The 14,772-nt window shown below is 58.1% G+C and overlaps 4 protein-coding genes across 4 annotated transcripts in view; 2 read left to right on the top strand and 2 right to left on the bottom strand.

The window, feature by feature from the left end:
- The first annotated feature begins 972 nt into the window (after positions 1 to 972).
- On the top strand, positions 973 to 4,727 carry LOC136057133 (maestro heat-like repeat family member 5). The gene is made up of 8 exons (XM_065749701.1): positions 973 to 1,110; positions 1,274 to 1,450; positions 1,592 to 1,747; positions 1,927 to 2,028; positions 2,101 to 2,206; positions 2,299 to 2,358; positions 4,192 to 4,388; positions 4,542 to 4,727. Exons 1-8 carry the CDS (start codon positions 973 to 975, stop codon positions 4,725 to 4,727), a joined length of 1,122 nt encoding a protein of 373 aa, XP_065605773.1.
- Positions 4,728 to 4,944: 217 nt separating this feature from the next.
- On the top strand, positions 4,945 to 7,746 carry LOC136057132 (PHD finger protein 7-like). Its single transcript, XM_065749700.1, is given in 9 exon segments — positions 4,945 to 5,071; positions 5,347 to 5,438; positions 5,528 to 5,629; positions 5,890 to 6,014; positions 6,211 to 6,384; positions 6,386 to 6,571; positions 6,794 to 6,907; positions 7,055 to 7,173; positions 7,340 to 7,746. Coding segments are annotated over 9 exon segments (1,368 nt in total). The 5' UTR covers positions 4,945 to 5,022.
- Positions 7,747 to 11,946: 4,200 nt separating this feature from the next.
- On the bottom strand, positions 11,947 to 12,695 carry BRK1 (BRICK1 subunit of SCAR/WAVE actin nucleating complex). The gene is made up of 3 exons (XM_065749908.1): positions 12,544 to 12,695; positions 12,386 to 12,468; positions 11,947 to 12,318 (listed from the first exon to the last, which is right to left on the bottom strand). The coding sequence occupies exons 1-3, from the start codon at positions 12,659 to 12,661 to the stop codon at positions 12,292 to 12,294; spliced, it is 228 nt and encodes a 75-aa protein (XP_065605980.1). The 5' UTR covers positions 12,662 to 12,695; the 3' UTR covers positions 11,947 to 12,291.
- Positions 12,696 to 12,730: 35 nt separating this feature from the next.
- The window catches only part of FANCD2 (FA complementation group D2), a 40,778-nt gene continuing 38,736 nt past the window's right edge, over positions 12,731 to 14,772 (bottom strand). Inside the window, exons 41-42 of the mRNA XM_065749699.1 lie at positions 13,030 to 13,176; positions 12,731 to 12,835 (exon numbers count right to left, since the gene is read on the bottom strand). Of these exons, the coding sequence (XP_065605771.1) occupies positions 12,731 to 12,835; positions 13,030 to 13,176 (252 nt within the window). The remainder of the gene's footprint in view (positions 12,836 to 13,029; positions 13,177 to 14,772) is intronic.

The following is a 14,772-nucleotide window of genomic DNA, read 5'->3' as shown; positions in this document are numbered from 1 at the left end:
AGCGTACATCCCCATCCATCGAGGACTGGCCACGTGTCCTCGCCCTGGCTGTGAGTTCCTTACTTGTCCAGCTGAGCCTGAGTTCCTTTCCCTGTCCACTCCCAAGCCTTGTTGCTGCCCTGGGGCACTGGGATACTTTCTGCAGGCAGCAAGGACCATCCCTGAGCTATTGCAGCTGCCTCTCATCCTGAAGGAGGCAGAAACCATTTTCCCCCAGCTCTTCCTGGCCCTCCTCTACCAAGTGTCCTTCACCACGGAGCTGACACTGCAGGAGGTGGGAATCTTCTGGGAGGAGCACCGGCAGGACCAGCTCACCCCCGTCAGGTGCCACATCCCCACTCCCCTGATGCATCCAGGGACCCGGTGCTGGGGCTCCCAGTGCGACCCGCACCATTCTCCACCTGCAGGGCCGCGGTGCACTCCCTGAAAGTGCTGCTCTGCAGTGTGGGCCTCCAGAGGCAGATGGAGGCCATTCAAGAGGGGGGTGGCTGGGACGCGCTTCTCAGCGCCGTGACCCACCTCCAGGGTGTGCAGGTGGTGGCCAGGTGAGAGCCCTTCCCTGCGGTTGCTAGGGGTGTTCCCAGTTCTCGGACAAAATGCTGCCACAGCAGCAGAGCCCGTGGCCCCCGGGGCAGCGTGAGAGCGGCGTGAAGCCAGGAGAGCTGCGCCCGCCCGGCTCGGGGCTGACGGTGCCTTCTCACCCTTGCCAGGGTGATGAGGGAGCTGCCCAGAGCTCTGCGCGTCCCCATCTTCCACCAGCTGGTCGAGCTGCTCAGCACCAAGTTCTGCTCCGGGGAGACGGTGGCCACGGTCTTCCTCGTTGAGGTGAGCAGCGGCTGCAGAAGCAGCGAACGTGGGGCTGCGGGACCTCCGCAGCAGCCCTGCCGCCCTCGGGCCGGGCGTGGCCGCGCCCCGCCGTCCTTGCCCCGAGCCGGTGGCCGGATCCAGCGCTAAGAGCCGCGCGTGTCTCAGATGCTGCAGTGCGCGGACCTCGGCGAAGAGCTGCGCCGCGTCGTGAGCGTCTTCAGCACCCACCTGCAGAGCCGGAGCGCGGGCACGCAGCAGCTGGTGCTCAGGGGCGTCCTGCAGCTCAGCAAGAGGCAGGACACGGTGAGCAGGGGCAGCTCTCCGCTCAGCCCCTCGCTGCCCGCTGCCCTCGGGCTGTGTGGGACCGCCCTGCCTGCCGGCCCCGCGCCGTCCCGCGGCCGCTGGAGCGCTTCCGCGCCGGCGACGGTCTCCGCCGTACCAAAAGAGAGGGACGTTTTTCCCGCAGGCGAGGAAAATGCTCGGCCTGCTGCCGTGCATCACGAAGCAGCTGCAGGACGCGGATAGCGGTGCCCGCGCCGTGGCCCTGCCGGTGCTCAGCACCCTGCTGCGGCTTCTGGAGGGGAGGAAGCTCAGCCTCGCGGCTCTGGAGCTGGCCGGCAATCTCCCGGCGCTCTTCGAGGACGTAAGGGGAGCAGGGAGCCCGGCTCGCTAGGGATGTGGCAGCGACCTCAGCGTGCCCGGGCCCACTACATCGGCGGTGCTGGCCCTGCTCGCCGTGGGCTTGGAGCTGCCGGCACCGACGTCCTTCCTTCCTCCCTCGCAGGAGTCCGGCACGGTGCGGCAGCTCTCCATCCACCTCTTCCTCGACACGCTGAGCTTTGTGGAGGGCAGAGAAAAGAAGAAGATGCGGAAGGAGGTGTACAGGAGCCTGGTCTCGCTGTGTTTGCACCTGCACGATGAGGAAGAGAGCGTGGCCAAGGTGGGAACTGCGTTCCTTTGGGGACGGCGATGATGCACCCACGGTATCCCCCCGACACAGGGGTACCGCAGCCCGTGGCGGTGTCAGCCCCTGCTGCCGTGTCCTCCCCGTGGAGGGGCACTGGGGGACGCGGGCTTTGCTGCCGCTTGGGCTGCAGTGGCATCTCAGCTGTCTGGCAGGCCTCCCAGGAAGCCTTCCTTGGTGCCGCACGGTTCCTGCGCTGGAGGCGGCTGGAGCACCTGGCAGAGATGGCACAGTTCTCGCAGATCAGCGAGTGCATGGTACGCACGTTCCCACACCCAGGGACAGGGCCAGGGCCTCCCTGAGCTGACCCTGTGCCTTTCCTTCTCCAGTTGGCCGAGAGGAGGAAGAGTGCAGGACAGGACTACCTGGGCCAGAGCCTGCTCTACCTACAGAGCCCGCAGGAGTCCCTGCGGCGGGAGGCTGCGAGGTTCATAGGTGAGCCACGAGGCTGAGGTTCCCCTGTCCCCAGCCCTCAGTGCTGCACCCAGGGAGCAGCTGGGGTCGCTGACAGGGCTGTGTATCACCAGGGCTCATTGGGCAGCACAAGAGGGATCAGCACCATGATGAGAGAGAGGACATCTACAAGGGTGAGCCAGGGAGTGGGATGTTGTGGCAGCCAGCAGGTGACATGCCAGTCCCATGCTCTCTCCTGCTGATAGGCAGAGATGGGGTAATGGCTGGAGTGGGCCGGGTGCTCTGCAGGTATATGACTGTTATCGTTCCTCTGTTACCTCAGGCCTTCACAGTGTGCTGAGAGACCCCAGTGGATCCATCTCTTCACAGTCCCTACAGACAGCGCGGATCCTGAGAGAAACAAGGCCACCACCGCCATCAGGCTTCAGCTTTTGGCAGCTCCTTTCCAGGCTCTGCAGTGTATGGCGGTGGTGGCACTCCTCCTAGGGAGACAGCTGAGCACCCTGGAAAACTCCTGGCATCTCCTCCTGCTCAGCTCTGCTCCTCGAGCATCTTCTGCTCAGCTCTGCCCCTCGTGCATCTCCTCCTGCTCAGCTCGGCTTCTCCAGGCTCCAAAACAGGCCAGCACCAGCCCAATGCATGAACCTGAAGTTCAGGGCTGTGCAAATGAGGCTTTAGCCATTAAAAATGGAGGTTTGGGCAATAAAACAATAGCTTTGGATGACCTGAAGTGGTGCTTTAGAGCTCTCAAAATGTCAGCCAGAAAAAGACTTTGAGCTCTAAAAATCAGGCTTTGGCCTCCAACATGCGGCTTGGGGCACTAGAAAGGAGGCCTTGAGAACGGAAATGAAGCTTTGGGCACTCAAAAAAGGGCTTGGGGCCAATAAGTACATGTTGGGTTCTAAAAGAATGAGAACCAAGAATGAGTTTCTGAACTAAAAGCAGCAGCTTTGGTCCTACAGGAGGGATACTGGGCGCTCCAAAAGAGGCTCAGAACACTACAACAGTGCCTTTGGGTCTGCAAAAAAGTGATTTGGAGCCTGAGAAGACCCAAGCCCCATCTTGGGGGCACATCTTTGTGCCCCCAAGATGATGGTCTCCACCTTGACATGGGGCCTTAGCACTTAGAACTGGGTCTCTGGACACTCCAGCTAAGGGGGTGGATCCCCCAAATGATGCTTCAATACCTGAAAATGGGTGTTTGGTCCTAAAAGGAGGCTTTGGGCTCTAAACTTCAGGCCATGGCTCACAGAAGAATTTGGGAGCTCAAAAAGAGGGGGTTTTCCTCTTGAGTAAGGCACAGGGAACCTAGAAGGAGGTTTTGCATCCTAAAATGAAATGGTGGAGCCTAAAACTAAGACAAGACATTGCACCCTGAAAATTACAGCTTGGGTGTCTAGAAGGAAGTGTAAGCAATACAATGACATCTTTGGATCCCAAACAGGCTCAGAGCCCTGATGACGAGGATTCAGTCATGTAAAAGGAGGCCCTGAGCCCAAAATCTGAAAGTTTAGGTGATTTGAGAGCATTTGTGTGCGTATGTCCTCACAGGTGGTCATGACTCACCTCTGTGTATCTCTGCCTCAGCCGTGCCATTGAGGTGGGCAGACACACTGTTTTTGCAAAGGCTGCTCCCTGCTGCTCACAGAGAAGAAACCTCAGAGGGTCAGCATTCATTTCTATTTCAGAACACACCCACAACAACACTGCTACTCCTGGCCTATAGCCACCCTAAGTTTAAGCCAGAGGTTTGCTGTTTTAATCTACTGCCAGAGAAATACTGACTACAGATTAGAGTCAAACATACAAAAATAACACATTCATGCTGATTTACTGTCAATCCTAAAGTCTTTAATGATAATGTGTGGGTACCAAGAGGCGCAGGCAATTGTTAGCCTTGTAACATGAATGCTAATGATGAAATGAAGCTCAGGGGAGTTCTCCTTGCTCCCTATGGCTCCCTGTCAAGAGGTTGGAGTGAGGTGGGGGTCGGCCTCTTCGCCCAGCTAACAGCGATGGGATGAGAGGGAACGGCCTCCAGTCGTGCCAGGGAAGGTCCCCGTTGGATGTGAGGAAGAACGTCTTGGCTGAAAGAGCGGTCGGGCACGGGCACAGGTTGCTGGGGGAGCTGGGGGAGTCACCGTCCCTGGAGGCGTTCAAGAACCGTGGGGATGTGGCACCGAGGGACGTGGGCAGCGGGCAGGTGCGGGGGGGCGGGCGGGCGGTGGGACTCGGTGATCATTGCAGCCATTAGTTGTAAGGAGAGGTAGTCAGCAGCAAACTAGCAAAGCAAGCAAGCCTCGAGCGCGTCACGGAAACACGTAAAGGCGTGATTGGGATTTCGATGGCGCCGCAGGCCCGGAAGCATTGCGGCGGTGTCAGGAGGGTGGATGCGTCGCCCAGTGCCTTCAGCAGCGCAAACACGCCGGGTTCCAGCGGGGCTGCGTCCGGCACCGGGCCCCTCACTCTGCGCTGGCTGCAAGAGCCGCCGCCATCTTGCTTGGGTGCCCAGGGCCCTGAGCTCAGCTCCTGGGAGGTGTGATGATGTCACAAAGGGTGGCAGGGAGCGGCCACTGTGACACGCAGGGTGGGGTGCATAGGAAGGGCCGCCGGGCTCAGGCCGAGCTCAGTGCGAGCTGGTGAGGTGCGCAGAGCGCAGCGAGGAAGGGGCTGTCTGAGGCTGCCCCGGGAGGAGGGGGCCCCAGCGCTCGGGGGCCTGAGCTGCGAGCTCACCCTCATCCCGCTTCTCCTGTAGGTTTGGCACAGGAGCGTGTGGAGGAGAAAGCCAGGCGCTGCCGGGACAGGGACTCCGCGAGTGCTCATCATCGACGTGCACCATGTCCACAGGGACAGAGAAGCGTGAGAGCTCATGCGAGCCGTTAGAAAGTAAATCATCCCTGAGCACAGCTCCTTGCACCTGGGCAGAGGGGTGCTGGGGGGGGTCTGCCTCTGGCAGAGAGGGGAGATGCGGGCAGGCAGGGTCTCCCCAGCCGCCGTGGGCAGGTCCCCTCTGCTCCTCAGCCCCGCAGTGCCCCTTCCCCCTCAATGGCCTTCGGCCCTGCCCCTCAGCTACGGCACAGAGCAGGCCCCTGGGACAATCCTCGGAGGCACCTGTGGCCCCACTGGCAAGGTGCTCACTGCTCTTGCTCTCTCCTCTGCAGAATGCGTGCTGTGTGGCCGGGGAGATGTCGATCCAGACATCCATGGGCACACAGTGACCTTGAATGAGTGGATTTTGCATGAGTTTTGTGTGGTGAGTTCCCTCACTGATCCTGTCACCTTCCTCCGTCCAATGGTTCTCTCCTTCCTGCCCTTACAAGGTCAAGTTCTTCTCTCATACAGGTATTTTCTACCAAACTTGTTGAACAAGCAACTTCAGAGAACATAAATGAAGTTTCAAGTGTTCCTGACCTCGCATGCATAATCTCGGAGGCAGAGAAGACGGTGAGGATCTGACGGGAACAGGGAGCTTTGTCCAGAACAGGCTTGGCGAGCTTAGCCTGGTCCAAGGAAAGGAATCCCAGCCTTTCCAACCAGCTCCAGGAGAAAGTCCCGCTCTCGCAGACAAGCCCTGTTCAGCAGGCAGCTCTGCAGAGTGCCACCAGGTCGTGCCCGCATCCTGTGCCCTGCCCAGAGGAGCGGGGCCTGCCGCGCAGGTCCTGAGCCTGCCACTGATGGGGGCTGCTCTGCTCTGCTCTTTCCAGAACTGCTTCGTTTGTGGCAAGAGGGGGGCCTCCATCACCTGCGCTCAGGCAGGCTGTGACCGCAGCTTCCATCTGCCCTGCGCCTCGGAGGGTGAATGCGTCACCCAGTACTTCGATGAGTTCAGGTAAGGGCCGCCAGGCATCGAGGGCCTGTGAGCCCCCAACCCCTGCTGTCAGCACCAGCCAAGGAAGGGAGGGACGCGCTGTGACACCTCCCGGCAGCCTGCCAGAGCCAGAGCCAAGGCCTGTGGGGCTCCTTCCCGTTCCTCTGCCCTCCTCGCAGTGCTTCTCATCTTGCCCATTCCTCCCACCTTCCCGCAGGTCCTTCTGCGGAGAGCACCGCCCGCAGCAGGAGGTGGAGGCAGTGCCAGCGCCAGACACCACCTGCATCATCTGCACGGAACCCGTGGGGGACTGCGTGTCATACAGCACCATGGTGTGCCCAGCCTGTCAAAACGCCTGGTTCCACCGGGCCTGCATCCAGGTAGGAGCCCTGCCCTCGCCCCGTGGGCATGGCAGGCGCTCAGCAGCACCAGGCCTCGCTCATGCTCACGCTGCTTGTGTTTCTGCTGCAGGGACAGGCCATGAACGCAGGGATGTATTTCTTCAAGTGCCCCCTCTGCAGAGAAATAGGGTGTTTTTTCATTCAAATGCGCTTCATGGGGATCCGAATCCCAGCCAGGTTAGTGTCTTTCAGCCTGCTCTCGAGATGTGAGGGCACAAGAGCTGTGCCTGCCCAGGGACTGACTGCCCCAGCAGGCCTGGCCCTTTGTATCCATTAACACGGGCCCCGGCATCATAGGGAAGCTGGGACTGAGGATAGGGTGGAGTGGGAGGGTTGCCATGGATTAGGTTTAGTCCTGGGGCAGTGCGTGTTTACCACATTCGCTCCTTTCTCCAGCAGATTTCCAACGTGGGACGATGATGATGATATTGAATTTGAACCACAGAGCCACAATCGCTGCAATGCCAGTGAGTGCCATTACCAATACGGCAGAGAAGAGGCAGAGACAGAGGGGTGAGCTACCTCAGCAGCCCTCTGGGTCTCTGCATGTGATCACAGCCTCACCCCAGGCTGGGGGAGCATTGTGTGTGCACCAGAGCTGTGCTGGGCACTCCCTGGCTCAGGGCACTTTGTCCTCAGGGCCACAAATTGTTTCCCCAGGCCCTGGGAGCTGCTCCTCTGCAGCTCCTGCGCTGCACAAGGCATCCATCGGTGCTGCTCCAACCTGCGTCAAAGCAAAGCAACGTGGGTGTGCAATGTCTGTGCTGGAGAAGCCAGTGGTAAGAGGCAAACAGCCACGTGCTGCTGGGCTGGGGCCAGGTGAGGCCTGGCAGTGGGTGCTCAGGGCGGCCTTGTTCCAGTCCCTTTGGCCCAGGAGGGATGGGAGCCTGTCCCAATCCAGAGTTTGGAGTTCCATCCCACTCAGCTTCCTGCCTCCCCTTACAGCCTCCAGCAGTAATTCGGACAGCGATGACTCCAGCACCACCAGCCAGAAGGGACTGGGGCCATCCCAAGGCTCCGAGGCGCCACAGCACAGCACCTCCAGCAGCAGCAGCTGGGCGCCTCAGAGCAGCGCCCTGGACTTTGCCAGCCAGGGGGCACCACGGTCCTCAAGGCCCTCCCGGGCAGCTGGCAACCTCCGGTCCAAGCGGGGAGAGCGGGCCCAGACACGAAGCCGCTCCCCTCATGAACAGCGGGCTGCAGAGTCCCAGAGCCGGACCCAAAGAGGCCGCAGGAGCCAGTCAAGGCGGCGAGGGCCAGACCAGGGGCGAAGCCGCTCCCCGCTACCACGTCGGCGGGCCCAGAACGACAACAGCCGTTCCCAACACCGGCGCGGGAACAGCCGCTTCTGACATCTCGGGGCGGCTGCGGCTGTGCGCTGGGCCGGGAGCTGGGCGGTCCGCTGGTAAGTACTCTGTGGCCTCCCCTCGCCCCGCGGGCACGGCAGGCGCTCAGCAGCACCAGGCCCCGCTCACGCTCACGCGGTGTGCACAGCGACTCTTTGCTTCAAGTGCGCGCTCTGCGGAGATGTCGTCACGGTGGTGTATGATTTGTTATTGGTATTCCACACCACAACGTCATGTTGTGCACTGGGAGTTGAAGAGCTCTTGCTCCACAGATCACCGGTAGCTCCGGGTACAGCTGTCCAAGAAGAGAAGAACTACGTACCGCAGAGGGCTTTGCGCCGCTTTGACTCCTTTCCGTCGTCCGTTCAGAGGGAAAGATCCAAACTGTTCCCGTGTCACGAGACACAGACTCTCTTTGCTTTCAGATCGACCCAGCAGCGGCTGCTCCCTCGCCGTCACGCCTTCAGCGTTTCACATAACGCATTCGGTTTATCAGACACTCATTTGTATTTGATTTATTAGCTTCAGTTCCTATTGTATTATATTGTGTTCTTTTGCATTCTGAATCTTATTTAATAAACTACCTTTCCTCCTTATATCGTTGTCGCTGTTTTGTTTTTAGCCCCATCTCCCTTTTCCCCTTTCCCCCTTCCACTGTCCCGGGGCGTGGGTGTGTGGGTCCCCCCGCCGCAATCGTCACGGAACCGGGCCGAACCAGCCCGTAAACCGCTGACAGATGTGGAGATGTTTCTCCCAGACACGCACACCCTGGGGATCCGAATCCCAGTCAGCTTGGTGTTGGTGTCGGTGTCTTTCAGCCTGCCCTTGAGATGTGAGGGCACAAGAGCTGTGCCTGCCCAGGGACTGACTGCCCCGGCAGGCCTGGCCCTTCGTATCCATTAACACGGGCCATCATTGGGAAGCTGGGACTGGGGATAGGGCGGAGGGGGAGGGATGCTCTGGATTCGGTTTTGTCCTGGGGTAGCGGGTGTTTGTCACAGTCGCTTATTTCTTTGTCAGAAGAACAATGTGGGAGGACGAATAAGAGCGGACTAAAAGCAAAACCCATTCGGACGCAGAGCCGTATCCAATAGGGCCCGAGGCACGGCGCTGCACCACGTGCAAGCGGGAGGGGCGGCCCCACACAAGCGAGAGGGGGCCCGCGCGTGATGGCGACGCCGCGCATTAGGCACGGACACGGCGTGGCCGTGGGTTCAGCTCCCCAGCGGACACTACACCGGGGGAGCGCGGATCGCCGAACCCACGCGTGACTTCCGCGGCTGGGGTCGCCCTGCTTTCAGCGCGCCTCCCCCGCCGTGCCCTGCGGGCTCTCAGCCCGGCTTCGGGCCGCAGCGGGACCCGGGCAGCGAGGCCGGCCGCCCCTCCCGGCCGCAACCGCCCCCTGGCGGCTCCCGAGGGGCCGGAGCGAGGCCAGCCCCGCGCTACCGGCTCGGCTCGGCCCACGGCGGCCCAGGAACGGCCCCGCCCCTCCCCGCATCGGAAAACGCCGCAGCGACAGCAGACGGCTAACAGACAGCAGGAGCCCCGAGAGACCGAGGACACCCCGGCACCCACCTGGCCGGGCAAGGATCCCGAACCACCGCCGCTCGCGCCCCAGAACTCAGAATCCTAGAAGCAAAGCTTTTCTCCATTTAATCATGAACCCTTTGCTTCTCTCCTCTGAGAGAAGATAGGATTACTTTGAAGTATTTTCTTCCACATCTTGTGCTATAGAAATAATAATAATAAAAAGATATTAAAAAAATCATAAAAGGATCACATTAAGTCCTTCCCTGGAAAAAATACTTTTTAGTGTGTGTCAGAGACAGTTTGCTGGCAAATCTGAATGTTACCTCCCTGGATCAAGTGATGAAGTGAGCTGATGGGAGCCAGTTTTTGCTGTACATGAGATCTGTCCGGAACTCAGACCATACTGGATCCTTAGGCACCAAGCTGGTCCTGGTGTGTCTACTGAGATGAAGGCAAAAGTGCTGCCTTTTAGCACCTGGGGAACGATGGATGGGATTAAAAGCAATGCATGGGACTGGGAAAAGAGATTTCTGTTCAATAAGGCGTTTGGTCGCTATTACCTCCTCTCTTAGCCCTAGCCAGGAAAAAGTCTAGCTTCTTGGGCACAGTGCAATAAACTAGAGTGAGAACCACAGCAAAGCCATTGTATTCTCCCAGATCCTCAGTTCGGGGTCTCCCTAGAACTTCAAGATGAAATCATCTGACACCCAAATATCAGAGAAATAATGCACCACGGCTGCCTTGGTGCTTAAGTGTTGTCACATATCCGACAGTCTGAGGGCTGTATATCACAGGCAGCCTCCTGTCTCATGTATTTAGAGATAGGACTAGAGGGAATGGCTTCAAACTGCGCCAGGGGAGATTCAGGCTGGACATCAGGAAATGCTACTACTCTGAAAGAATGGTCAAGCATTGGAATGGGCTGACCATTTGTTCCTACAAAGTCAGATGTTTTCTGTTCAAGTTCTGCTATGTTGAAATATACAGTGCTTTCAGTCATGGCAAATATCAGACCAAGTGTCCTCTAGAGATTTCCTAAGCTCTTTCTGTGCATACAGGGCTAAGAGACAGATCTCCCCTGAACATGATGGAGGTGAGCTGATGGCAGGATCCCACACACTTGCTCTACCTTGTCAGCAGCCAGGATACGATTTATAGAAACTTCTGCTCCAGAACACACTGATGAGAGTCTTCCTACACTCCAGACAGAGGGCTCCATCATCAACTAAGGGCTTTTTGCTTGTGCCAGGTAAAGCAAAAATGCACAAGGATGAATGCACAAGGATGTACTGAACTGCTGGGCAGAGAGGGACCATTCCAAAGCTTTTACAGGCACTGAAGTCAAGTCTCACATCCTTTCTGCAGACAGCTTCTGGCAAGTGACAAAAAACAGCTCAGTGAATCAGAACCTTTCCCTACCCTTGTGCCCAGCAGGCAGAGCCAGCCCTTCCTTTGGGGAGCACTGCAGCCAGGGCCTTGGCACCGAGGGAAGCAGGGACCACCTCCTCCAACCTTCAGAGACTCCCAGAGCATTGCATTTAGCAGGGACAAATGGCAACTCCCCTCTAAACTCAAAATTGTGCAGGGCTATTTCTCTTACCTTTCCTCAAAGTCCAGCGCTGTAACACCAAGGTTCTGAGAGCAAGAGGTGCATGGAGAGCCCCTGGTCCACACATCCTGTCTGTCAGAATGTTTTGACTCAGAGACAGTAACTTCTATGGCACAGGGCTTGAACTTAGTCTCTGTATATCTCACTTTTCTTCTATACCAGGCTCCGGGACACAGTCATGGGCTGCTCAGCCATTAACAACCAGAGGTGAAAAGGCTGTCCAAGCTCTCCCAGGACCAAACGAAAGCATGCTTTGAGGATACAGCAGCAGATGAAAATAAGCTCTACAAAAGACTTGTAGCAAGGAAAATGCATATAATCAATCTCCTGCTGTACAATACATGAACTCATACCAGAAAGCCTGAATGTGGATTCCTGACATTACATTAAGGATGTGGCATCACATCCTTAGTCCAAAGTAGAGCCACAAAGACGGTGAAGACACCAGGGCATCCCTACCAAGGCTGAAATAGGTGGGACTGCTCAGCCTAGAGGAGGAAAGGCTTTGGGGGACCTCACCAATATATGTGGACAGGAGGCTGTGGGCACAATGTGGAGCACAGGAGACTCCTTCTGAGCATCAGCAAATGCTTCTGGGCTGTGCCAGAACCGAGCACAGGTTTCACACAGAGGCCACGAGTCCCACTCCTCAGAGCTGTGGGCACAGAGAGGCAGCCCAGTCCTGCAGAGCCCTTGAGAACTACTGAAGTCCCGTGATATGGAGAGGGCGCAGCTCAGCCCTGCAGGCAGCACCCAGCACCCTGCCTGCACGATGAGTGGCCAGGCTCATGCCCTGAGAGCACATGTGCCCCACCTGATGCCCTTTGCTGCCTCCATGGGCACCCACAGCTCACTACACAGCTGAGAGATGGCTTGGAGAAGACTGCTCATGTTGACAGCAAAAAGCAAAGCTTCCTACGGATGGGGAAACCATGAGCTTAAGGGAGAACACGCACTGGGGAGCAACCAGCTGAGGTCAGGGCTGCCAGTGGGGAGATACCAAGGAAGCACAAAGGTCCGGGTGTCACATCGGCACCAGGAGCTGCACAATAACGTACTGAGCCTGCTGGGAAGTAACAAGACCTTTACTGCCACCAACCCCATGGTCTCCCAACAAAACGCTGAACAAGAACAGTGAATTTGCAGCTCTGGATTCCCACTGAAAAAGTGCGATAGACGAGGGGGGCGGTGCGGAGGGCAGGGTCTTGCTTCTCGCCACTCAGCTCCCGGATAGCAGGAGGAGGAGGAAGAGGAGGAAGAGATGTGCGTTGCGTGCGGGGGTCCCCAGCGGCACTTCCCGGCCCTCTCTCCGCGCCACGCGGCCCCCGGTAACGCGGCCCCGCCGGCAGAGGAGGGCGGCGGGCTTCCGACGGGGCGGACGGCGGCGGCTGTGCGCGGGGCTCCGGCGGCGTCTACGTCAGCGTCTCGCCCTTGGTGACCTGCGGGGACAGCGAGCTCTCAAGCCCCGCCCGCGCCGCTCCCCGCCCCGCCCCGCCGCCTGCTCACCCGCGCCTCGATGTACTCGATCCTGCGCTCCAGCGCCGTCAGCTTCTCGTTCAGCGTGGCCAGACGGGAGCGGCACGACATGTCTGCGGGAGCGGCGGTCATCGCCCGGCCCGGCCCCTCCCACAGCCCCACCTGCCCCCAGCCCCGCCGACTCTCACCGAAGGAGTTGAGGAAGTCGGCGATCTTCTTGATGGAGCTGGTGATCACCTCGATGTACTCGCGGTTGGCCCAGTCCTGGTGGATCTCCCGCTGCACCGGGTCCTCCTGCACCGACATGGCCGCCGCCGCCGCCCGCGCGTGCGCGCCGCCGCGCTCCCCCCTCCCCCCCCCCCCCCGGGCGCGGGCTCAGTGCCCCGCCCCGTCGCTGTGGTGCTGCTCCTCAGCGCCGCTCTCCGCAGAGTCGTCCTCCTCCGCCGAGTCCGGCGCTGCCTGGGACAGGATTTCTTCTCCCTGAGCGGAGGGCGAAAAAGCTGCGCTGAGCGGGCGGGACGTAGCACCGAGTCGGCACCTCTGGGGTTGAGCCATGGCCGCACGGTGCTGCGGCTGTAACACAGCCACCATTACGCGGGCTTTTAGCAGCAGCCTGCACGCGGTGAGCACCGGCCCACAGCTCTCAGCGCCCTGCAGGGCGCGGCAGCGCTCACCTGCAGGTCCCGGTTCTTCAGGATGCCCACCCAGAAGGCCTCCTGGCAGTGGTTGAAGGCCAGCATTGCCTTCACGCGGTACACAAATTGCTCCAGGGACTTCTTCAGCAAAGGCACGTGGTTGGTCAGACCGAGATCCTGGTGAATCTGAAAACAGCACAGCGTGGGTCCGGTTGGTTCTTGCCTAGACTTAAGAGCCTGAAAGATTGAAGCACCACAGGCCCAGGCTGGGAGGTGAACAGCGTTGGCAAATTACGTGCTGCTGTAGCAGCTCCAGAGAGCAGTGCTAGCCCAAGCCATGGCTACATAGGTGGGATGGAGCAAGCTAATAGCAGCCGTCTCTGTAGGGCAGAAATGAACAGCCACGTGACCCCAAGTCCATGGCAAAAGGCAGTACTACAGAGCACTTGAGCCACCTGCCTAGGAAGGGAGATAGCTGCAAAGCCATCACATCAGGAAGCTGTCAGATTGCCAAGCACAGAGACGAAAAAATGAGAAACAGCAATCTTTTCTTGCTCTGTGCCTGACCTAGCTTCTTTACATTAGCTGCATGGGATGTATGCCTTCCTTCATCTGCTACCAGCAGGGAAGAAGTAACTGAGTACCAACAGCAATCTGCTCTCTGGTCTGTGTACAGGCAGGAGCTGGCAATCACAGGCACCAACCAGAACCTACTCAGGAGTGACCTCAGTAACAACACTGCCAACATCACTGCTCTCCCTGGGTGTTGGAACCGCCCAGCTGCATGCAGGCTGTTTGAAGACTCAACAAAACACCTTCTCACTTGCAAAAATCTGTCCCCAGAAATTCTTCTTCTCTCATTTTGGCCAAAACCATTAGGCACAGAGACCTGATCAGACCGCAGTGCTAAAACAAAAGTACTCACTAACTGCTTATAGGCCAAGAGGGACGGCAGGGTACATCCTGGCTGAGTGCAAAGGCCAGTACAATACTGAAAGCTGCACTGAAGTTATCCTGATTACAGGGTGAATTGAGACTTTAGTGGGCATGAGCATTTCAATTTTAAAAATATCAGAACTGCTTTTTAGCATGTCCAGGGCTTGGGCCAGGCTCCAGTTCACCAGGCTGACTGGACAGGTTCTCCGCTATGCTGGCAGCTGCAACGGTGCGTTCTGCTTTTCAGCTAGATTTTTTTGCTCCTGGTGCCAGCTCTGGACTAAACTTAGCAAACCATGCTTAATGGTTTTCTTCCTTCATCTGCTGTGGAAAAGCTTTTCTCAGAAACGTGCTCTTGGACCTCTGAGGAACAAAGCAGCACTCATGAAATTTCTTCTAACAGCATTTTCTCCTGTGATTGTCTCTCTTGGGACAAGCACTGACTGCCTACATTGCAGGCAGAGCAACAGTCCTTCCTTCTTTCCCTCACTCCCATACAGAGAGGCTGGTAGACTGGCTGGGTGTCACCAGCGTAGTCCTTTCCCTTTGCCCTCTCCCCTGACATGACCATAGCAAACCAAGAAGACACCTAGAGAGGATTTTGAGTATGGTTTTCTCCTTGTCCACTCTCTGGCTCACAAGGCTGGAGATCTTTGCCACAGCTTCTCTCACGTATTACCAATCTGGCACTTGTACTTTATACCAGGCTTCCAAGGTCCTGGCCTGTGTGTTCAGAAACACCCTCTTGCAGGTGCCAGCAACAGAAGATGTCAAGAACCTGTCCTTTTGAACAGGGCATGCAATCCTGATCAGACATCCAATTAAGCAGCTTCCAACTCAAATACT

This window comes from Cyrtonyx montezumae, unplaced genomic scaffold (assembly GCF_038088225.1).
Source record: "Cyrtonyx montezumae isolate F1298 unplaced genomic scaffold, pur_monq_1.0 scaffold_6, whole genome shotgun sequence".
Taxonomy (NCBI): Eukaryota; Metazoa; Chordata; class Aves; order Galliformes; family Odontophoridae; genus Cyrtonyx; species Cyrtonyx montezumae.
The sequence above is the reverse complement of the archived record's forward strand: the minus strand, read 5'-3'. Positions and strand labels throughout refer to the sequence as shown.